At 31.9% G+C, this 25,964-nt stretch overlaps 1 protein-coding gene across 1 annotated transcript in view; it reads left to right on the top strand.

The window, feature by feature from the left end:
* Nucleotides 1–25,964, top strand: part of LOC118200930 (neprilysin-2-like) — an 80,570-nt gene that overhangs the window by 34,305 nt on the left and 20,301 nt on the right. Inside the window, exons 10-19 of the mRNA XM_085826487.1 lie at nt 5,287–5,340; nt 5,429–5,524; nt 7,604–7,728; nt 9,089–9,311; nt 13,600–13,698; nt 15,885–15,962; nt 17,726–17,829; nt 19,547–19,614; nt 21,997–22,048; nt 22,198–22,265. Coding sequence (XP_085682613.1) covers nt 5,287–5,340; nt 5,429–5,524; nt 7,604–7,728; nt 9,089–9,311; nt 13,600–13,698; nt 15,885–15,962; nt 17,726–17,829; nt 19,547–19,614; nt 21,997–22,048; nt 22,198–22,265 — 967 coding nt within the window. The remainder of the gene's footprint in view (nt 1–5,286; nt 5,341–5,428; nt 5,525–7,603; nt 7,729–9,088; nt 9,312–13,599; nt 13,699–15,884; nt 15,963–17,725; nt 17,830–19,546; nt 19,615–21,996; nt 22,049–22,197; nt 22,266–25,964) is intronic.

The following is a 25,964-nucleotide window of genomic DNA, read 5'->3' as shown; positions in this document are numbered from 1 at the left end:
ATGGGCACTATTTTCTAACTGAACCAACAATCTGATGAATATTTTAATATTGAAAATTTTATGGACGAAAACATTACATTTTTTTAATAAAATACATTTTATAAACTCAACTCAAAATCAAATAAAAATTTAACATGAAATTTTTAGAATTTTAGGTTCACAGTAGTTTCCAAATTTTATAAAAGCTATATATTAAATATGGAATTAAATTATGAAACAGAATGTTTTAAACTGTGCGCGCAAGTTGGAAGCATGACGAAAAATGTTGTCACAAAGCGGATTAAATTATACAAATATTTGTGGCAACACAAACTTTCTGATTACTATTTCAGAAAGCAGCTATATTATGTAGTCAGCTGTAAAAAGTTGGTAGTAATTGCTTGTAAAATAAATAAGTTATCCCAATTCTTGCAACAGTCACCTATTCGAACATCTTATGGGTTTTAAGGTGTATGAGTCCCATTAACCTAAACTTGAAATTATGGTCCGCGCATGCTTCACTCGTTTGCTGTTGTTCTAACATGTAATCGTTTAACATTGTTAACATGTTATCTTTCTTGAATAAAAATTAAATATTATAAGCACGTAAAAATGTTCCAAATGTAAACAAAAATTGAAACTAACATTCAGTCAATTAAGTCATAGATTTAATCTCAAGAATGTGTTTGTCGCCAAGAACAAATGAGTATTAAACTAGCCATAGCAACTATTTTCTTTATGTAACATTCAGCTTTCGTTATCAAGTATCATAACCACCCGCTTCCAAAGCAGATATGATGTACCCATTCGCAACCTCATTGGAAGATGCTCTTGGAGAATGTGCGCTAATTTTATCTCCTGATGGGGCTTTAGCGAACGGTAGGTACCGTCGTTCCTTAATAGCGTTAAGTTTGTGGGTAGGAATTTTGTCTAGGCTAGTAGTTGACAGATTCATATTTTCTGTCGCTAATTATTTTCGCGTTTGGAATGCTGTGTTTTTCCCTAGGATACCATGTTCGATGTTGTGCGTATAAATACTTCAGCAAAAATAAATACAATATTTCACAGCACGTCTGCGAACAGCTCGATCTCCGTACTGTTGCCGCCCTTTGCAGAAGCGTACTGAAATTTGAAACGCAGATTTTCCATATCTGAGTACCATGCAATACAGCCTGTCAATATACATCTATATATATATTAACTTCACTAATCTTAATTGTTTTATTAGACTTCATATATTGTTACGAATTTTGCACAAAGATAAATGATTTTTAGTGCAATCATTTGTGAAATTGTATTTTGCTGCGTAATGTAACATAAAAAATCTGAAGAGACGAGCTATGCCCAAAAAGTAAGAATAAAGGGGAATCACTTAACATTGAGTAAATGAGTATCTCAGTAATTTGGCGAGATATCGCTAGGCTGACAACCGTTTTGGAGGCTTATTTTGTCGCCAAATTTGGCGAACCAATTAATTTAAAATTTGCCAAACATAACGACCATTGGACGACATTTTGATCCTGTCCCTGTATTACCATAACATGTACTGTAATTGAATAAACGTAATTCAAAACTTTATTAGCTCAACCGTAATTCGACAATCATATTGCTTTTCGGTAATTTCGAGTAGGAGAAAATACTAGAAATATCTTGGCGGCCGGTTGAAAACTATATAAGGCCGGAGAGATCATCTGCTCTCAGTTAGTTGTCACTGTCACCAGCTGTTAGTTCAACGTAAGTTGGGAGATATCTCCGGATTAGCTCTCTGTTAGTGTGCTTTACTTGCCCGGTGTGATTAACGTTATTAGTTGTTTGAAGTGTAACTACGAATTGTACTCTGTAATTCTGTGAATACCCGTACGAGTGTTTCTGTGGAAAGTTCCAGAACTTTGAAGTGTTTTTATTTGATAAAAATAAATTTTATTAAGCTATCATCGGACCTGTGTGGTTCAATCTATTACGAACCCGTACTCACGCAACAATATATATATTGTTTCAAAAGAATAAATTGAATAAATACAAATTTAATTAATTCTTTGCGTCATTGCTGCAACGAATGAAATTTAAATTTTAACAAACATGTAAAAACATAAAAAAAAAAACAAATTTAAAGTTAAAATAATTTGCAAACATATAAAAGAATTAATTTGCGAATTAATTTACAATATCATTTAAATTCAGATAGCATAAGTAAATCAAGTGCAAAACCAAAGCATGAAAATAAATTCACCAATTTAGCAAATTAAAATTAATCTAAAAATTTTTTTTTTAAATGCATAAGTGAATGACTGTTGAGCATGCAGGAGACAGACTTATCAAGCGGAAGTTGCCTCCTAACCTAACTCTTCAATCATTCAATTCGTGTTTCGTCATTCATGCAAGCAAGGGTAAAAGTCAAAACCAAAAGTAGTGAAGAATGTCCAAAAAGAAATACCAACTAAGTTTCCTTGAGTAATTAGCAATTAAAATTAAAGGTCTAAAGGAAAATACCAATAATGAAGTATGTTGAGAAATAAGCAATGTAAAGTTTAGTATTAAATTAAACTTTTTTTAAAAAATTAAATTTTCCAGAAGAATTAATTTAGAAACCAATGCATTTTAGAAAACCTTGTTTACAGAAACCTCCCCGACACGAATATGCATATTAAACAAAAAGAAACTAAAAGGAACTAGACAAATTAATATAAACCAATAAGTAACTAAAAAGAACTAATTCATAATTTATAAAAAAAAACAAATATATACTTAAAAATAATGACATATCCAGAAAATACTTAAATACTACATAAAAAATACTTAAAAGCAAGTAAATAGTAAGTTTTAATACTAACTTACCTACCATATAAGCGTTGGGGTATGCAAAATTATTTACTAAGTGATGTAAGTGTGTTCTGGAAATTATACAGATGCGCTAATGTAAGTACAGTTGAGTGCCAAGCTGCTATCTTTAATATTAAAATTTAAATAATATAAATCTAGAAAAAATCAAAGAATATCCTAAAAGTATGTAATTCAAGTTTTAATTTTAACTGACCAACTATTTATGGTAGGGAGTTTAGTAGCTGAGCCAATCAAGTGGTTATTGTGAATTAATAAATGTAAACTTGTTTGTAATGCTAAATGTGTGTTCTGTTACAAAATTGTGTAATTAATGCAAATAAAAACGTTAAGTGAAAAAATTATTTTGTGTGTGAAAATTGCAAACTAAGAAGTAATAATTATAAAGTAATTAAGTAAAACTGAAAAATTTTAAAATTAAAAAAATCTAAAGTAAAATTTAAAATTAAAATTAAAATTTTAAAAAATATTAAAATGTCTTAAAAATTCCCCGAATTTTTTAAAGTAAAATTTAAATTTGAAAAGAAATCCTTAAAATTTTTTTTTTAATTTTCAGAAATTTCCTAGAAATGTCTCAGAAATTTGCCAAAAATTTCTTTAAAATGTTTATTAAAAGCTAAATTTAAAGAAAGAAAAAATTGATGGTTTTAATAATCTTGATTCCAACTGGTATATCAAAACTTTATTACTAAATACTGGCTAAAGTACGGAAAATTAGAAGAGGATTAAAATCTTCACTCAATTCGGGCTATAACTGAGACTTTTGAAAAGAGTTGGCCCTTTATTAATAAAAGGAAAGAATCCAGTATCTTTTATATGTTTGCACAATATTTTTTACGTTTTTACATGTTTGTTAAAATATATATATAATATAATATAAATAACATATATATAAGATAACATAATATAAAAATATATATATATATAATATATAAGATCTAACAAAATATAATAGCTGTTTCAAAAAAATAATTGGCGACCTCAAAATTAACATTCTAAATTTGATGATCTGCCCCTAAATTCATCTCTTCTCACAGGTTCCAGGTTTTTCTATCTTACGTAACGTTTTAATGCAGATGTCTTTTGTCCAATCAAATTAATTGTAAACCAAAACTCAGAAGTGAAACTTTTCTGACTCCCACCCTTCTTCCTCTGAAGTTATATGATACTTTCCCCTTTTCCGCATAAGCTCTCCTGCCGGCAAAACGCTTTTTATGTATGCTGCTGCTTACTTGCTTAAAATGACGTCGCATTTCAAAATGAAACTTGTATTCAAATATAATTAGGAAACATCTTATCTGCAAAACAAAAATAAATAAATAAATAAATAAATAAAGATTGTGATTTTTAAGATACGTGGTGCTCATCATGTTTTCCACTCTGCCACCTTCAAGCCACTACGGTCTTCTCGGTCATCTACGCAGTATCTAAGCTGTTAAAAGTTCCACTTTTTTCATCTACGCATTTTTAAAATAATCACACACACACACACACACACATATATAGAAAGAGATAGATAGACAGATAGATGCACATACACATATATACATACATACATATAAGATGAAAATGTGTAAATCAAAGCAGTTATTTTTATTTGCAAAACTTCCTTAACTCTATTGAAATTTGGGTATTTCCCCTTTTCAATATAAAAATCGCATTTGATTTTTCTAAGCCATTCTAAACTGCATCGTTTTCAAATTACTCGATGCCATGTGATCTTACGTAACACTAGTGACGCAGTTAATTTTGCAAACTGAAACTCAAATTTCTTTGAAACCAACTTCTGCTTTCCTTGGAAGGTAGATATGTTAACACCTGCTGCGTCAAACGTATATCACAGTGTTAAAAGGTAACAATAGGTACCGATACAATTTATCAAAACCTCGAGGTATTTCATCGTAACGGGCTTACTGCGGCCGTTACGATGTACGTTCTTAATATGAATTACAAATTCATATTAAGAACGTGCTTTTCAAGAAAAAGGAAGAATGTGTTTAAAAATGATTGCAAATCATCTGTATATTCTCTTCCGTATTACGCAAATGCGTGCAAGAATTGTAATAATTGGAAGCTCCCTTCAGAACATCTGGACACGAGTGTCCCCATAGCTCAAAAGAAGGAGCCACGTACGCAAATGCATGTATTGTAATATAAAAGATAAAAGCGTAACACATTTAGTTTTCAGAAAAACGAAAATTTATCATTGAATGTCGCAAAAAATTCCAATCGATGTTAACTATAGGAATTTATAAATTAAGTAGGAAATTAACATCACCGATATATATATATACCTTAAATTTACCTTTGTTAATAATCAAGGCAATTTGAGGTTTAAGACTCTTTAGCGCTTTCATCGTTTCATTTGTTCATATCTGACTCGATAAAAATTTGTGTTTTATGTGGTGTCTAATTTCATACTTTTTTGCTAAAAATTTGCATTTAAGTGATTTATTTTTCCTCCTACAGTTCTCTTCTCCATTGGAAAAAAGTCAGAATACGAGTATTGCGGATAACAGTACTGTTAAGTACCTTTTTAAGTTGCTTATTTATGAGTAAATAATATGATATTTAATTTTATATTGATTCGTTTTCCTCACCTCTCTCGCAGTTTTCTTTACCATCGAATGAAACAGACCATACAAATAATGCGGGGAGCAACACCGTTCCGTATACCGTTAAGAAGCTTATGGATGAGGTACCACAGGTAAGATTAATAAATAATAAAATAATTTAGTTAGTTTAAATTCAAAACTTCTATGAAAACTAGAAGTCATCATAGATATGCATTAGTTTTAAGCATGTAGATATAACGCTCTCCTTTCCTTCCTTTGAATATCTTCAGAAACGTTTCCTACAACGACATGCAAATCTCTACATTACCTATCCTATGATTGGCTCCAGCTACAAAGTGGATAACTCCAGGTAATTAAATATTCAGAACTGACAGAAAAATACTTGAAACAAAAACACAGAGTACTAGTGATAGAAAGACAGTGATAGAACAGTGATAGAAAGACGACAGGAAACCCTCAGACAGGCAGCCGAAGACCATATGGCTGCAACGTAAAGCTTGCATAAACAAGATGATTGACTACAACGCTAAGCTTGCATACGCAGAATGATTTGCTACCGCATATACAAACTTCTGGGTTTGATTAACTTCATTATGGCAAAATACACTACGGCTATCTGTCTAAAAGATGAGATGTCTTCCTGGAGAAACGGAATCGTATCCACGTTAAACAATGGTAAAACTACGAAAAAAGCCCATGCGTATAGTAGGTTCGTATGGAATCGCTCCCGTTAAACTGCCCGTATTCAGATTTTATTGCTCGGTTGCTGGTGAACCCATACACTTCTGTGTTCTTATTCAAACTCGAATTTGGATCAGATAAAAATGTGGAACCATAGTCACGTGTAAGCGTGTGGAGAAAATTTACAAAAGAGATAAATTATTCCAGCTTATCACCACAGCCATCATACTATGTAAAACACAACAAATAGCGCATAATATGAAATGAGATACATTCCGCAAGAGAAGAAGAGGAAGAATGACCTTGTTGTTTACATTAGCTATACATAAATCATGTGATCTATGAGGCCATCTGTATTGTTTGTTTACATTAGCTACGCATAACTCACGGGATCTCTGATGTCATCGGAATGTATCTCATTGCGTGCCCTCTCCGCAGTTAAATACGTGCCACTTAGGAAAATATGTGGTGGATTAAAATTATTTATTTTATGGCAAAGCTATTTTGCCTTGTTGGGAGGGATGTTTTCGTTGAGAGTAAGAAAAGTGTAATCCAACCAACCTGTTTGCCGAGATTTCACTCAAACAGAACTATCAATGTTCGGTGATTTTATCGTTCATTTGCTGGTGCATAAATATGTCTACAAGAGTTAAAAGTCATAAAGAAAATGCAAAATGTATTGCTATTAAACAGACACCTTCAACTTAAATTCTTATGCATTTTCATTTAAATTCTTATAATTTTTAATCGCTTATTCGCTTCTTTTATCATTGCTATTGCATATAAAGTGTATACGTAAATTGATGCTTACCTGTTTTTATTAAAAGCTTATTTTATTATGCGCTTGCTAAGGTTTTATTTGAAGAACTTAAATTAGTAATCATCGATGCTAATACCCATTTTACCTACACATTTTAGATACAAATCTATGGTTTTTCAACCATTTTTCTATAGAAAGTTGATAATTGTATTGTACGTGTTACATGTAAATTTCATTCTTCATGTTAAATATATTGCTTTGTCTGCTGAGACTTTCAATTAAGACTTCTAATAATTTCATTAACAGAACTAAACATTTAAAATATAAACCATGCTCCTCTGAATCAAAGTAAAGACAGCTCTAGATTTCATAAAATAAGAATGTTATAATATAGTAATGCAGGGGAAAAAACACTGCTCATTAGTTTTGTTAACAAAGGAGACAAACAAAATTTTGCTGGAAGCTTCAGTGAAAAAAATTTACAGTTTATCATATTCTACCCTTGGATGGATATTAAATTTATTACTATTGTATTTGAATATTTTGTTTAAATTTTACGTTTTTTCATGTCATTTTGGGAAAAGTCCTCAGGTCATATAAAAATCGAGTTTAGTTTCTAATTAAACTTGAAAAGCTTTTTATTTTACGAAGAGGCTTCAGATCACATAAAAACCAAGTTTGACTGCTAATTAAAGAAAAATAAATATTAATATATTGATTAAATCTCACAGAAGAAGATTCAAATAAGCTCTCTTGCATTTCTCGATAGATTGACTGGCTGAGGTACTTCAATGGATTACTGAATGACGAAATCGATGAAAATGAAACCTTAGTTTATCAAAATCCAGATTTTGTCAGCAGATTCGCGGATTTTATAAATAAAACGGAGAAGAGGTAAGGAAAACATCACGTGTTCTTTGTTTTGTGCACATAGCAATTTCAAACTGATTTCGTTAGACGTAATGTACGGTGGATTAAAATTGAGGCAGAATATTCGAATTTTTTCTTTCATTGATATGATTTAAGCTGCTTAAATGGAAAAGAAAAATATTAAAGGGGAAAATAAGGCATTGCTGTAATTTGGGCTATCAAGAAAATAACAAACATGTTTTATTTTTAATATTTTGGAAACACAAAAAGAAGATTTTCTTTAATTTGTGAGTTAAAGCCATTTCGCAAATGGCACTTCAGATTTAAATTTTGTAACCGTTTTTCTATAAACACAAACGCCTTCTATCTCTAAAAGTATTTACTAACGCATCACAGGAACAGTTACAAACAAAATATATATCAGAATTTTAACATACACTAAAACGGAACACCTAACATTTAGAATTAACATTTTAAACGAATGTTAGAGTTACGGAGACATAATAACGGAGAACTTATCCTCATCGCATTTGGTGGTCCACCAGCTGTTAGTTGTTCTCGTCGCCACTAGATGGCGTTCGATAAAATAGCTGAGCTGAGTCCAAATAGTTCTGTTACAATTGTAAGTTTAGTTGTTAAGGTACTGCTATCTTAACAACTAAACTTACAATTGTAACAGACTATACGTGTTCAGTAGCTCATTCGGGAATTAACATTTTCAGTTGGCTGTGTTATTGCTATTAATTAAAAATTGCTTTGTTACTCAAAAGTTTCTTACAAGGTAGATTATATTTGTTATTATCGATATCTAACGTGTTAATGATGTTAATTTATAAATATTAATATATAAATAAAAAGAGTTAAAATATTGCCTACCTGAATTTATTTTCCAACACGAAAATGTTAGGTGGGGTGGTTCTGTGCTGATATGTGTTACTTAACGGTAGGTAAGAAATCTCAGGAATCTCACGAAAGTCTCACGAATGTCATGTCCTTTCAGTTGTGTTTTCACCTATATATTTACCAAAACGAATGAAGATTTAAATTAAAAATTCATAGTGCCAATATTTAAATCATTTCATGCGAAAGCAGTGCTTGCTCAAATTTTTCGATCTCCAACTAAAGAGCTAATAAAAGGTATTCCTTTTTTTTTGACTCCTTGTACTTAATCCTCAAAACGAAGTATAGTCTTCTTCTTGAGTTCTTATAGGCCGAAAGCAAACTTCTCCCAACGTAATTTCAAGAAATCTTTCAAAATAATTCCTAAATGCTTTCAGAGGAATTTTTGAGTATTTTTTTTTTTTTTTCATTTACTCAATAAGAATAAAATGTTTTATTACATGGTAATTTTCTATAATACGGTAGTTAGTACTTATCTCTTTAGGGTTGTGGCTAACTACATGATATGGAGGGTTGTTCACGAATCTATGCCTAGACTATCGGAAGACTGGAGGAATCTGCTCGAGGAGTTTCATTCAGTCATCTCGGGAAAAACAAAACAAGACCCTCGCTGGGATACTTGTCTCTATTCCTTCTTTTGGAATTTAGGACTGGCTCTTGGCTACCAATATGTACGACATTACTTTAATGAGGAAAACACAGATAGCGTAAGTGACAAAATTCTGCCTTTTCAGTACCCAGGACTACCTACTATCAGTAACAGGAATTATACATTATAATCTGTGCATTTGGATTGACTTGTAGAATCTGTAAATGTTAATAATGCTCGATAGCTGTTAATTTATGTAATGCAGGGGTTCTAAACCAAGCGAAATTCTACTCTAGAGGGGATTTCATAGTTTCAGGAAGGAATGTGATCAGATTTTATTTAACTGTTAAGTTGTAATGTCGCGCGCTCCCAACCTGCACGCAACAATAGTGGTGACTGCTATGAACTGGAAAGTATACAAAGTCTTGAGAAGGGTTTAAATCCCTTTTTATTCAACTTTAGAAATTACAGATGCGTGCTCTTGACGCTCACAAACTACGCCGACCCGGCGGTAAAATAAAAATAAGAAACTCAAAAAGGAATAACAACAAATGACTAAGTACGAGTCTCTCTAAACGTAACTAACCTAACCGCGTTCTAAGATACCGCTGACAATTCAGCAAACTTCTGAATATTACGTTGAAAGATTTAACTATCTACTGAGGCAAGCACACAGGCCGAAACGCGTGGTTCTTCAATTTCTAACTAGCCACCTCCACGCTCGTGAAGCAAGAAAGCACACTTTCGAACTCGTTTCCCTTCTATTTAACTCAGACAATTTGAATCCGCTGACAATTTGAATCCTTGCGCGTTCTACTAAAATTTACATACTCTGGCATTGGCAATTCCAGGGGAAAGTAAGGCTTGACAGGAAAGATAGTTTAAACTTAAAATAAATGTTAGTTAAAATAAATATAAACCCTACAAAGTATATTTAGTTTACGAATATGAAAAAATACTTTTATTCTAGTTTTGGGTTTTATCAACATTTTCTGTACTTTTCTTGTTTAATTTTTAAAAACCATTAAGAACAATTTAGATTTAAATAAATGTACATACTTTTTCGAATTCAGAAAAAAGGTGATTGGTAATTCTCGTCTAGCAATTATGAAAGAGATGCATAGGGCAGAAAAAAGTTAGAAACCACTGATCCATGATCATAATCGAGCTATCCTATTACAAAAGATTAAATATAAAATGCTTCATCACGGACGACGGATCATGACTTTGCTATTAGCCACAACTACTATGAGTTTTCACTAGTCGATTTAGTTTATTGCTCTAAGGCCAATCACGGGAACTCTTTGAATTACGATGCAATCGCAACTTACTCCCGGAAGTGACGCTGCTGTTTTGGCAAAGTCAAGAGTTTAAAACTAAGTTAGTAAATTCACAAAGTTATTATCAGCGAGTGAATTAAGCACAGCGTTCTTAAAGTCTTGAAATTGAGTCTCTAAATCATATATATGTTACGGTGAAACACCGAAATCTGGAGAATGTCGACTTTCATCGGTGAATGTCAACATTCACGTAGTCGCTTGGTGTATGTCCGAAATATTTTCCAAATACTCTTATTTCTGACTTACACCGGTGAATGTCGACATTCACCATGTACTAATGGTGAATGTTGAACATATAAGAATATTATATTTCATTCTCCGTAATTCATTCGCGAGAAAAAGCACTTCAGACTCAAAATAAGAACTTAAGAATATAAGAACTTAAAAGAAACAGTACATTCAAAATGAGAAAGGAAAATAATAGAAGTTATAAACTTACCAAATTATGTGATTCAAATCTTATTTATTGCAACAACTTAAACTATTATGACACTTTGAATTGCACAAGAGGCCCTTGCTTTTACAACTGCATTTATTTGTGGAACACTTCCTTTTGGAATGGCAGCGTGTACATATACTCCTCTCTTTTTGACCTACACCAGAGCATATCTGTGATTGTCGACATACACCGGTGAGAGTCCGAATGTACAAGAATGTAAAGAAATATTCGATCTTTCATCGACGTATTTGGTGAATGTTGACATTCTCCGGTGAAAGTCGACATTCTCAATTTTCGGTCTTTCACGGTAACTATACACTATTTACACAGGGTTTTAGATATGCAGAATATTAAAATTTGAGATTTCTTGGTCACGTGACGTGAACCTGATGATGGGAAAGATTTCATTTTCATAATTTGCGTAAACGGAGAAATAATCTGGTAAACTCATTTTTAGGATTGAAGCGATTTGGCTGATAGGGAACGTTCACGTTCAAACTTTGGTACTAAAATGTTTACAAATACACTAAAACATTGAATAATAATCATGATTAAATAAAATAAATGAATAATAGTTTAAGGAAGTTCCTTAAACCGCTGAAATGCCTCATTATTTGTCTTTTGTCTTTTGAATGGTTAGGAGGCAATTAGCAGCCTCTGCTGCTTTAACCACCGCTTTTGAAAGAAATGCCCTTAGGCGTTTGTATATATAATTGAAAAAATGGGTGTGTAACGCCGCGCCTACTAGGCGAAGCTGAAGCAAATACAAAGGTATGTAGAGTGAAAAAGCATCTGCGAGCTGTTCGAGCTGTGACAAAAGATATAACTAGCTGAAAAGTTTGCTTAATAAAGCATTTGAAAAAGTAAACATTAAGTAATTTAACTTAAGTATGCTTTTGAAACAGGTTCAGAATGAAATGGATCGTAATTATACTGGTGGGAGTGGCTCAAATGAGGAATAAGTCAACAGTAACATATTTCTGGTGAATTTCAAGAGTTCTCGTACGAGAAATGTCATATAAATTAACAGTATTCACAAACAGTTCACACTGTACAAAGTTCTGGAATAAACACACTTTTTAAGATACACTTGTAATTTTAAAAGACACAATATTTCAGCATAAGTCACAGTTTAGAAGGCGGGATGGTGAAAAAAACATAAGTCAGTTTGTGTGTCCCTAACAAAGTCTTTTTATAGGAACACTAATAAAATATAAAATTCTTGAAAATAATCATATAAAGCAAAAGACCAAAAACAAATTTTCTTTAAATTTAGAAAACAACTGGTGATAATCTTCATACTTAAATGAAGTTAAGTTATTTTGCAACTATACTGGGCAAAACATAGCGCTCACACCCTTAGAATTTTAAAATTAAATCTTATTATGTCTCTTGCAATATGCGTAAAGCTTTCTTATATTATTAATAATCATATAAGTTATTTTTTTTTTTAATTGTGCGTGTTTTTGAGGTTAGAAATGTTTTCAGTGAAAACGTCTTTTAAAAACTTTTCAAGTGTTATATGTTTTAGAAGTGTCTACTTAATTAAAAATATTTGTAACGTATCCTGACGGCTAAACTTTAGAAGTTAATAATTATGGTTGGCGAAGTATGACCTTTTTCTAATGTTTACCTTAAAAGGCAAAATTTAAATCAATTTCCCCCACTGATCGAGGAATTGAAAAAAGTTCAAAACAAATATTTAGACATTTTATTTCCCAGTCGATGCAGCATCTCGTTCCTTAGACGCTATGAGTCTGGTTTACAGTACCAAGAATTACTATCTGAAATTACAAAACGCTTCATCAGATAGAAAAATAATATTTACATTTATCGAACTCGACTAATGTTGACGCTCAAGCTGTGTGTGTGTGATTATGGCGAAGCCTCGAAGGCTATCTGCCTAAGGGAAGGAATGCCTTCGTGGAGGTTTTTCTAAGGGAAACTAGCTCGTATACACGTTAAACATGGGCAAAACCACGACAACGCCCATGCAGCCAGCCCGTTCGCGGAATTCGAACCTCGGACCGAACTACCAGTGTTCAGCGTCTTTACCGCTCGGCCGCTGGTGGGTGCATTGACGCTCAAGCCTCTTTGTCTGATGGGTGGCTCGTTGAGCAAGTAGCATTACAGTAGGAAAAGTTCTACTCAGAATATCCGCTACGATTACACCTAGATTTAACCTATGCCATTTGGCATACAATTTGCATAAACGTCCGATATGAGAGGTTCATGACAAAGCAAGGCATAAACCAAAGAAATTAACCTAAAACTAACCATGAGTAAAACCTAAACCTTAAATTTCACAAAATGCACAAATGCTCGTTCTGCACTGGAAAAAATATCTCTTCACCTTGCAACAAACAAACGATTTTTTAAAGTTAACTGCATAAATTGCAGTTGGTTATAGACTGCAACTGATTATAAATTTCAAATGATGTATCACTTGTATCAGTATAGGGTTCTCCTTCACTGAAAGAGTTCGCCATCAATAACCATTCAGGTATTTCCGCAATTAAAAAAAATATATTGTTACCGTAAGAGGCACACGTTGCCTCTTATGGTAACAAGTTATATCCATCTTTTACGTAACTTTGCGTGAGGAAGTACCATTTCATTTCTTTCAGGCTGTAGAGATGATTCATTATATACGTAAAGAATACTTAAATATGCTGGAAAGGAATGAGTGGTTGGATGAAGACACTAAAACGCAAGCTATAGAAAAGGTTTTATTATATTTTCTTCTTTTGCTTATATTATTTGTATTTCACAATACAGAAGTAACTCTTTGTTGCACTAAATTTTCTGGTAACGAAAAACACTGTCACGAAAAATGTTTTCAGTTATAATGAAATTGTAACGTTGAGAAGCTAGTTACAATAACAATCGTAAATGTGAAACGGGTACCTTCACTAAGTTTCAAAAGTTTAATTTTTTATCTGAAGTATATCTGTTTACTTATTTCATGCACAGGTCGGTCCACTCATCTCTACTTATTCATGTACCTTATTTATCCAGTGAATTTGCGTATTGTTCTTCATTTCTACTTATAATATTAAGTGACGCCATTTTCCCCTCCAATGTCAGGTTGTAGCTATTTATAGCCATTGGCGACTACTAAGGCCGGAAGCAGTGGTCCCTTTAATATGACAAAGCACTCAATGCTTATCTGGCTAGGCACCTAATAGGCAGGCCACCGTTGCTTCTTATGAAAGCACGGACAAACTAAATTCATGCCTCCTCCAGGATTCGAATCTGGTGCCCTTCGGTACAACAGTCAGAGTCATTGACCACTTTCCTGTCTGGGCAGGAGGTGGCGCCATGTTTTATGAAAAATTTTCTCAACACAGCACGGTTTCGCATTCATATGTTATTATGATATGCTACATTATTTCTTCAATCATTTTGCCTGCATGTATTATAAATTTAGTTTATCTTATTTTCCACATTATGGCCGATTTAAGCCCTTTACGACTAAAGAGCGTATTTGTCCTTTTGAAGATAATGGCCGGTTTAATCCCATTAATGAATGAAGAGAGTATATGAATGGGTAGGAACTTACGGACCACTGTTAAATATTACACTGATTATATCAGAGTATCTAGATTTCATTTGGCTATAAGAAACTTAATATGAATAATGTGAAAGCAGCTGGACATTTGATATTTTCAAATGCGCATTTTTAGCCTTTAAAAATCAAATGAATTACTTTTAAGGGAATAGTATTCCATCTACACACATCAATCTAGTTCATCGCTTTAATTTTAGGAGGAAATACGAACTCTTTATATCTCCACTCCAACCTAGTGTACTTTACCAAATAACCGAAAATAGTAAAATTCTGTAAATTAAAATTCATTCTAATTGTTCAAGCCTAAAATGTTTCCAAAAACACGGTTTTCGCACATGCAAAAACCACGTTTTGAACACACAAATTAAGCTAAAAATCCGAAATAAAAACAAAAAATTTAGATATCAAAAACGTAAAGTTTCTAACCAAAAATATTTGACAAGAATCCATGTAAACAGCGATAAGTTAAAAAAATCTACGAATTCCACAATTTAGGCAGCGAAACAATCTACGAACTACGCACACCTCGCTTTAATAAATGAACATAAGAACTATAAATTTCAAAGAATACCATGTACACAGCGTTCTGTTTCAACTTCAAAAAACATCTACGAATTCCACAATCTAGGCACTACGCACAATAATAACGACAGAAATTCGTACTAAAAATACAATGAACATAGAATTGTACAAAATAAGAAAAGAATAAAATAAAATACACTTACGATGAATGAATGCTTTTTAGAACAGCAGAAATACCAATTTCATGCCGCCTTTAACATGCCGCCACGTAATCACTATCGTATTTATATGATAGCCAGACACACTATCCAGAAAATTCTGGTTCACAAATAAATGTTCAAAACCTTCTTTTTCTAAATCCTTGTAAGATTTGCAGCCATCAGGAAAAAATAGCTGTACAAGGCTCAATCCACTCTTTAATACACTGCATCATCGTTTCCTTACTTCTATCATGCACAGCCACTAAAAATAATCTCCCAGACCCTCATGCAACCACGTCTCTCATTGCAACATACGCCATTTCAACATAGGACTTTGATCCCCTAATTCCCAGTCGCCTTTTTTAACAGTTAGCACACTGGGCGCGTATTCGAGACGACCAGCTTCGAGTCCCGGGAGAGGGCATTCACATTTTTCAAATCCTCTGCTTTTTCCTCTAATGACTTTACAACTTGTATATATTTTCAATATACAGCCATTAACTACATTTAAAATTATCAATTCGCTGCTGTAACTGAAGAAACAATTCAGAAACTGAATTATAAAGAAAGAAAAATTCAGAAGAAACAATTCAGATATTATGTTTTTCGTATTTTGCAGGCTAATGCTATAATGGCATTTGTTGGATATCCCAAAGAACTTATGAATGATTCTATTGTCTCCGAGTATTATAAAAATGTGAGTATTTAAAGATTATTACTGAATTTTTAAAAATAAATTTTGTCTTCGTTATCGACAAAGCATGAAATCCGACATTCAATAGAACCCCTAGGTGTTTTATAGAATGCCGAGGACTGGTTGGCAATGCACGAAACGATTAAAGGTATCACACAGTGTCTAATGACAAACCGGTAAAATTTCAAATACATCTCCTTTTATATACAGTACCTAGGACAAGTACAGTTGTAGTGAGTGTGACACAGGATAGTTTCTACCGACTTTGAACTTCTGTAAGAATTTTAAATCAACTTCATACGGGATCGCAGTTCATTTTATGTTCTGAAAACTTACTTAGAAATGAAGATATTCCTGACCACGAAATTCCTCTCTGGCCAATTGCTAAGTCCAATGGAAGTGGCCAAGGATTCGTCAAGCATAAGGACAAAAAAAAGTGCCGAAATATGAAATATTTTGTGCGAAAAAAGTAATAAAGTGAATTCAAAATGTCATTCAGGCCTATCATGTTGCAACAAATAGGTTAATTTTAATTTCTTATTTTTATATGAAAATTTGTTTTCTTTAATAAGAAAGGTATACATTTTGTTTAGTACAACTTTCATTTTTAGTCCAAGGGGGTTTGTCCTTGAGGGACTATTGATTTCGTTTTGCGATTTTGCATCGAATCATTCTGAAAGTCTGTTTCACTTTTCAAACTGATGCAACCAAATATTACAGTTCTGTATTATATTTGAAGAAATTGAATAACGAAGAATCTGCATAAATGTATGTATGTTTCTTGCATTGTGATAAAACAACGGTACCTAGAGCCATCAAATTTTGTTTTGTTTGATAAGAAAGGTATACATTTTGTTTAGTACAACTTTTATTTTTAGTCCAAGGGGGTTTGTCCTTGAGGGACTATTGTTTTCGTTTTGGCGATTTTGCATCGAATCATTCTGTAAGTCCGTTTCACTTTTCAAACTGATGCAATTGAATAACGAAGAATCTGCATAAATGTATGTATGTTTCTTGCATTGTGATAAAACAACGGTACATAGAGCCATCAAATTTTGAATGTCCGCAAATGTGAGCATCTGGAAGCCCAAATTTGAAATTTGGAATTTGTTTTATTATCGGTTTCGTATTTTGTAAAACTTTAACGAATTTTGGTTAACAAACTCAAAGCAATGGCAACATTGTACAGAAATTTTTTTTTGTCTCCGCGTGAGACTGTGCGTCGGAAATTTTAAAGATATGCTCAATTTAAAATCATTTTGCGATATTGCTCTTGAACTGAATTTTATGGTTTAAGTGGGAAGAACATGATATTTAATAAATAAAGGTAACACACAAAATGTTAAAAAAACGCCCCTTTGGACGTAATTTAAAATCTGAAACATTTTAGATTTTCTTTTTTGTATAATTTTTTTCCTTTATGTATTTTAATAACAATTTTTAATGGCACTCTTTCATTATTTTTTCAAAACAACTTCTGTATTTTAAAAGAATGAACATGTTTTAAGTAATAGCTTTGTAATAACCTTTTTTTTATACTTTGCCTAAAGAGCATTTGCCATGCTACAGAACGCCTATGCGTTATATATAATGTTTAGGTAAAGTATATAATTCTCATATTTCATGCTTTGCTTAAAATCGCCAGGCGTTCTATAAAAGGCCTAGGTATTCTACAGAATTTCGTGTTTCATAATTTGCCGGTACCATCTACAAAATCAAGAGATTTTTAAGGAAATTATACCATTACAATTTAATTTGTTTTTCAGTTAACTATAGGCAATGAAAGTTATTTCGACAACATGCGGAACGTAAACAGGTGGGTAACTGACGAAGCCTTCTCTCGTCTTAGGAAACCCAATAAAAGAGGAGAGTACGTACAATTTTAACTATTAGTAATTACTTATTTTATTCCTATTAATGTGGTTTTCCTAAAATTTACTAACAAAAATAAAGAAAATTAAAATCTAAAGTATTATGCATAAAAATTGCAATTACCAATGATACAATGTCTTACTGCTAATTTTAATCGTTTACTATATGAAAAGAATTATCTGTTTATTCTGAAAAAAATATACCTAATTAAATTTAAACATTTACAATGTTATCTTAATTCTAAGCAATATAAATATTATTCATTTGCAGACATATAGTATTTTCACTGTAAATAATTTGGAATATTGCTTGTGTTATTTAATTGATCAAACAAGAAAATTTTTTAACTTATTTAAATCATTATTTCATCAAATCGTTTTGCGTTCATTATATAATATGAATATTTCCAAATATTTAAGACACTCTCATCTACCTAATACTATAAATAACTCTGACAGAGCTTAATAATTTTATTTTGTCTTATTCTGACTCCGCAATGAGCATTACAGATGTGATAAAGGCAACGATCATGGAAGTATTTCTTTACAGATAATTGCAAGTTTCTATTAAATTGTTTTAATTATAAGAGAAATAAAATACTTTTCTGAGATATGAAAGTTATTGCGTAGCTGAAGCGTAATAGCTTAATTGCACGAGGATAAACAATACAGATTTACTGATTAGCTATATTTTACTAAACGAACATATAGCAGTAATTATATGATAGCAAAAAAAAAAAAAAAAAAAAAAACTGAAATGTTTCAGATTTTAAATTACGTCCAAAGGGGCGTTTTTTTAACATTTTGTGTGTTACCTTTCTTTATTAAATATCATGTTCCTCGCACTTAAACCATAAGATCCAGTGCAACAGCAATATCGCAAAATAGTTTTAAAACGAGCATATCTAGAATTTCCGATACAGAGACTCACGCGCTAAAGATAAAAATGTTTTTTCTGCACAACGTTGCCATTGCTCGCTTTGAAATCCTTGAGTTTGTTAATCAAAAATTCGTCAAAGTTTTAAAAATTAGAAAATCGATCATAAAACAAATTTCAAATTTCAAATTTGGTCTTCCACATGCTCATATTCGTTGGAGGATTACGTTATTCAAAATTCGATGACTCTATGTACCGTTGTTTTATCACAATACGAGAAATATACATACGTTTATGCAGATTTTTCATTATTTAATTTCTTCAAATATAATGCAGGACTCTAACATTTTGTGGCAACAGTTTGAAAAGTGAACCGACATTTATGAGTCCGACGCAAAATGCCAAAACGAAACTAATAGTCCTTCGGGATTCAAATCCCTTTGGACTAAAAAGCATCAGAAGTGGATGTTGGAGTTAAAACTTATAACGATTAAGATTAAAATTATATATATAACATCTGCCTATTTTAAGAATTCAAAGAATGGTAAAAATAAATTATGGTATCCTACTGAAATTTTAAGAATTAATGATTCCAAAACTGAACTAAAGCAATGAAATACAAATACCGATTAATGTACATTAAACTTGTGTAGGAAGTATGTAATATTCTGTATCTGTGTTCAAAGTGTTCTGAAACTTAAGCGAAAAGATACCAATATACATCTTTTACATCTGTCATTCAAGCGCGCGTACGATTCAATAAATTAAATGTAAATGTTTTCATGACAGAAGAGTGTCGTTAAAACTTTCATTTAGTGTTGGTAAATATTTATTTACAGGTGGAACAAATTTGCAGAGCGTGCGACTATTGTAAATGCCTTTTATATGAAGACAGAAAACAGCATATGTGAGTTTTCATTTGCTACGTTTTACTATTATAAATTTATTAACCCCATAATTAGAAACAGAAAACAGAATATGTGAAAGTATTGTATTGGTATCATTATTATAAATTTATTAGTCTATAATTGGAAATTTTAAAATATTGCCACTTCTAATTATCAATAGCAGTAAGAGTTACTAATTCAGCAAACAGAAAATTTCGTGATCTCGTTCGGAAGACAGAAAAATCCTCAAAACGTCAGTATTGAATAAGATTGGGAGCATAGTCCACCCCCCGCCCCAAGCTGGAGTAAATATAGTAACTTTGTATCTCAGTAAGTTCTTTTTTAAAATAAGTTTTTTTAAATGAAAATAAGGATTCTGACGTCGAATTTATGGATGACACGTTTTCGTTCAAACGGAAATAGCTCATTTTGTTATCCATCATTTAGAGATGTTAGGAAAAAAAATTAATACATTTCGTATTGAACAAATCTCAAATTTTACATTGTGATCTTTTCTAATTTGCTACAAATCACATAAAATATATATCTTTAGCTATGAAATATATGTTAATTTTGAATTAATGTTCCTTTTAGAAACCAATGTTTCGGATGTGATTTTTGAACAATTAAGCTAAACATTAGAATAATATGAAGAATATTAGTATTACAGTAATTCCAAATAGAAATGATTAAAAAAAATTTTAACTTGCAGAATAGTAAAATTGTGATTGAAATACATTGCTTAAAATTTGCTAATCAAGTGGCAGATTTTGTTGAGTATACAGCGGTAGACATTGTTCAAAAGAACGAAACTTCACAAATATCCAGCAGAAAACTTATGGTGGTTTTGTTGAAGTCAAAATCACAAGAGTAATTTAGCCTCCGTAAGTAATCACTAAAATGCAATCTTTTGTAAGAATGACAACAGACCTTAGAACATTAGTTGGTAGTATGGGCTGCTCAAACTCCAGGGCTTTATATTGATTTTACTTGCTTACCACAGAATTGTTCAGAAGAAGCAGAATCTTTTCCATTCTTCTTCCAATGTAGTCTTAAGTTCCTGATCTTCAGTAGGATGATAGACCAGAAAATAAGCAGAAAAAATCAAGCGGTTTTATCTTGAATTTTTAGCTTGTTGGTGGTAAAGATTTGTACAGCCACCAACCACCAATTGGTAAAGTCGTTAATCCGGACTCGTCGGGACTTCGGTGATTCCGGATTATCGATTTTCCCGGATTATAGATCATCAGTTTAAATCTCGTAAGATGGCATGCAGAAATTCTAAAATTAAAAATATGAAACCGTAATTTATGAAATAAAGAACAATTATGATCTAAAGGGTATCAAAATTTACAAAAAAAAAAAAAAAAAAAAAAAAAAAAAAGGAAAAGGAAAAAAAAGGGGGGGGGAAAAGCTTAAGATTTATTTGTTTACTTTATTAAACATTTCTCTCAATGTAAGTTGTTTAAGTTGCTTCATTTTATGTGATAATACTTTCTCTTTAATTCTATAAAAAGACATAATTTCTTGTTCAGTTACAAAGTTCCGCTGTTCAATTCCCGTTAATTGCTGTGCCGAGAATACCGACTAACTTGTCAATCGAAATTTTTTCGTTTTCACTAACCTCTCTGTCACATTCTTCATGTCTTTATCCATTTTTTGCAGCAATTCCACTTTTTGTTTGTTGGACATCGAAATATACTTTCGTTTTGTAGATCCTTTGGAAGTTCCAGCATCGGAAGTTCTATTTGACATAATCGAAAGTTCAAGTTTACTTTTATAAAATTGCTCTTACAGTCTGCAAAAAATAATAAGCGGGATCCAATTCGAAGATTAAGGAACAACGCAATCATTAACATTAACTGAAATAGATAATTAGATAATTTTAGCTTACACCATCCGTTATACATTAAACGCGCTGGCGAAAACGTATTCTGCACTTGCGCACACGCATATGCGCAGTAGTCAAGGTCTTACGCGCACGCGTAAAACGCCTGTGCGCATGTGCCGACGCGGCGCATGCGCAGTAAGTTTTTAGCTTAGATGTCCGGATTATGGGTGTCCGAATTAACGACTTTTCACTGTACTTTGTATGGAAATGCATTGTCATCCATCTAATTACTCTCCAATTTAAAACAGGAACATTCACTAATTAAGTATTCTTATTATTATTCACTAATTAAGTATTCTTATTATTCACTAATTCTTATTATTCACTAATTAAGTATTCTTATTATTGTATTATTGTAAGTACAATAATCTTCTGCCATAACTTCCCATGCTGCAAAGAGATTTAACACTTTCTGGTATCATGCCATGATGCCTTCTCGTATTAGCATTTTTGTATTAGCATTTGACAAATCTAAATAAAAAAGAATTTCAATTAACATTTCTTTTTTCAGCATTCCCTGCAGGAGCTATACAGCTTCCAAATTTTAGCAAGGATCGACCATAGTAAGTTATAAATAAATATTACACATTTTTGTAAACTTAAGTTAAGCTGGAAGATACTTATTTAAACTATGAATTCCTTCATTTTAATCTTATATGTTACGAAAACCTGTATTTTCTCAAACTAAAAAGTATTTCCATTTCCTTTTCAGCTATCTTAATTTTGGAGGCATTGGATATTTTATTGGCCATGAAATTACTCATGGATTCGATAGCAATGGTAAAGTTTACACTTCTGCAGCAGATTTTACACTTTACATCAACTTTATTATCAAATAACTTAGTCACTGAAAGAGGATGCAGGAGAAAAATAAAGATTTATATTAACGTTACATAAAATAAACTGATAGCAAGCAGGGGCTATGTACATTACGGTTATCTTAAAAATTACCGTAATTTCCGGAAGAAACGCCGCGGCGTTTACGTATTTAAAACTTAAATTTTCAGCGGGTGCGGCGTTTCTACCCATGCGGCGTTTAGGTGCACTGAAAATAAAATATTTCCTATGATGGTCATTGTACATAGTTTGGATGGCCTTGTCATTGTGCATAGACTGGTGCTGTTCGCACAGAAAAGACCACTCAGTTGCTTTTTGCGAACGTTATTTTGTTTACATTCTTTCCCTTGAACGGACCTACATGCCTTATTCACCCTAAACGAACAATAACATTCTTCCCCCTTTCAAATCAACATTCTCATCAGTTTGAATAGTCTCTCTCCGCTGTGATTCGATGAATCTTCCAGGACCCATCCTCTCCCCACCCCTGCCTTTTCTGCAATTTTTTTCAAAGGCGGATACGACTCCACTTGCCTCGCAATAACGAACTCTGACGTATTTCCGCTTCAGCATGAATGGATTTTTCTTGGCATTCTGCCAAATACAGATCCCATCAGTTTGGGTACAAGTACTTGTTGAATAGTTTTTAAGTAAGAAGGGAGCGGAAAATTTTTGAAAATGTCTCTAAACGGCACAGAAGCTATACATTTCTTACCTTTAATTTATATTTGAGTTATGGTTTCATGTCATGCATTTTTCTGGTATGTCATATATCAGGACTTAGGTTGAGTTTTTGCATCTATACGGCCCACGACGATGTCACCTTGATCACATTTTAAAATGTCACGCGCAATTTAATCTATTGCGGCGTTTACGCTGATGCGGCGTTTCTGTGTAATTTTAATTTTTTTCCCGCCATTTTTCTCGAGTGCGGCGTTTACGCTGATGCGGCCTTTCTTCCGGAAATTACGGTACTGACTTGAAAATTTTCTATCATTTTAAAACTAAAATAGATTCAAAATTTGTGGTCTAGTATAAAGTTAACTTGCAACACGTTTCCAAGTACAAGGAGTTTAAATCGAAAACGTATAAAAAATAACAAATGTACTAACATATGATTTGTTAATAATATGTCATGAAAATAAACGTTTTTTATTATCATGTAGCTACATTTTATACATCACTTATACTTCATGATAATAAACGTTTCTTATTATCATATCATGCTATATTTTATGTCATTTATATGTCACGATAATGAAAGTGATATTTTTATTTATATGGTACATGAATAAAAACATTATACTAAATTTTTATTGTTGTATCACTAAAATAGTTCCAAAATTAATTGTATTTTTTGTCTAATACAAAGTGCAACAGTTGCCCAGATACAATGAGGTCAAACCGAAAATGCATAAAAAATAACAAAGATACTAACATATTATTTTTATTTACATATCATGAAAATAACATGCCATATTGTATTTTATATTAAGGGTTTCTTAAAACTTTTTTCAGTCGTGACCCCTTTTATTCACTGACATTTTTTCGCGACCCCCATGACCCCATAATATTTATAAAAATTTTTCAAATCCAACACAAGCGTAAGTGAAACTGTCAATTTTTTCACTTGTACTGTAATATACTATTGAAGTTTTAGGTCATTAATTTCTAATTTTAAAACAGAACATTGTGAAAATTTTAAATAAGTAACAGACGAAATGACAACGTCACGTGCAAAGCAAGGAAAATGAATGTTTACATTATAAAAAGAACGTGTCGAAACGTTTTTCGTTTTTTTTTTCTTTGTTTGTAATGTCTTATCTTTATCTATTTTCAGATGCATTTTTGGTAACTGTAAAATTATTATAATAAGTTAAAAGAAATATCAAAACTATTAAAAGTTTTGGCGACCCTCTGCTGCAGGTCCCGCCACTCCCTTGGGGGTCGCGACCCACAGTTTAAAAAACCTGTTTTATATCCTTTATATGATAGGATAATAAACGCAATGTTTTTTTTTTTTTATTATTTATGTGCCATATATATATATATTGTAACTAAAACAGTTCAAAATTAGTTGTAGTTTTTTGTCTAGAATAAAGTGAAACTGCAACACAATTAGATACAATACAATTAGACCATTTCAATTTTATTAGACATTTATTAGACCATTCAGTTTTAATCAGAGAATACAATTAGACCATTTCGAAAGTGCATCAGAATTACAATATGGAGCAATAATGAGTGTCAATCCTTTCATTATTTATTACAGTTAATTTGCTTGTTACTATTTAAACTGTACAAAAATTAAAGGTTATTTACTGTTGCTTGCAAGTTATTTAAAAGTAACTTGCTTGTTACTATTTAAATGAAGTAAAAAATAATTGGTTATTACTATTTAAAGAGACAAAAACTAATTCTTTGTTACTATTTGAACGAGACACAAAGCTACTTCTTACCATCTAAATGAGATAAAAAGTAAAGGAAAACACCTACTAATTGCTTCATTCTGTTACGCCATGATTTATCCACGTGAGGATAAACAATTGCTTCTCCTGGTTGTTGTTAGCAGTTTTCTTTCATACATGTACCTTTAAATATAATGTTTGTTAAAAGTGTTTTAATAGGGAATTCAAAATTTATTTATTTATAGCACAGTTATCAAGAGCAGTAATCTCCAATGAGCAAGCGATTACGCTCAGATATGCATGCATCTTCTGAGACGAAATAATTGTCTAATAATTCAATAGTGTATCATACCAGGGTTATCATACGCAGAGTATTCTGCTATGCTAGAAAACTCCCAATTTTAAATGGTTTAAAAAGAGTATAATAAAAAAATATACATTCTACCTGACATTTTTTATTAGTCCAAAGGGATTTGAATCCCGAAGGACTATTAGTTTCGTTTTGGCATTTTGCGTCGGACTCATAAATGTCGGTTCACTTTTCAAACTGTTGCCACAAAATGTTAGAGTCCTGCATTATATTTGAAGAAATTAAATAATGAAAAATCTGCATAAACGTATGTATATTTCTCGTATTGTGATAAAACAACGGTACATAGAGTCATCGAATTTTGAATAACGTAATCCTCCAACGAATATGAGCATGTGGAAGACCAAATTTGAAATTTGAAATTTGTTTTATGATCGATTTCCTATTTTTTAAAACTTTGACGAATTTTTGATTAACAAACTCAAGGATTTCAAAGCGAGCAATGGCAACGTTGTGCAGAAAAAACATTTTTATCTCCAGCGCGTGAGTCTCTGTATCGGAAATTCTAAAGATATGCTCGTTTTAAAACTATTTTGCGATATTGCTGTTGCACTGGATCTTATGGTTTAAGTGCGAGGAACATGATATTTAATAAAGAAAGGTAACACACAAAATGTTAAAAAACGCCCCTTTGGACGTAATTTAAAATCTGAAACATTTCAGATTTTTTTTTTTTTTTTTTTTGTGTGTATTAATATTATATACAGCCATAAAGCTGAATTAAACCAAAAAATAAAGATATTAAATAACGATAAATGGTCAAATAAGCCAAACTAAACAGCAAGAAAACAAAGGAAATTTGGCCACAGTACAAAAATACAAGTTTGTGGATTTAATAATCACGTGCTATCGTCAATACGAAAA

Source organism: Stegodyphus dumicola, chromosome 11, assembly GCF_044657685.1.
Source record: "Stegodyphus dumicola isolate Sdum_Otavi_A_Nest chromosome 11, ASM4465768v1".
NCBI lineage: Eukaryota > Metazoa > Arthropoda > Arachnida > Araneae > Eresidae > Stegodyphus > Stegodyphus dumicola.
This window is presented reverse-complemented; position numbering and strand designations above follow the sequence as displayed.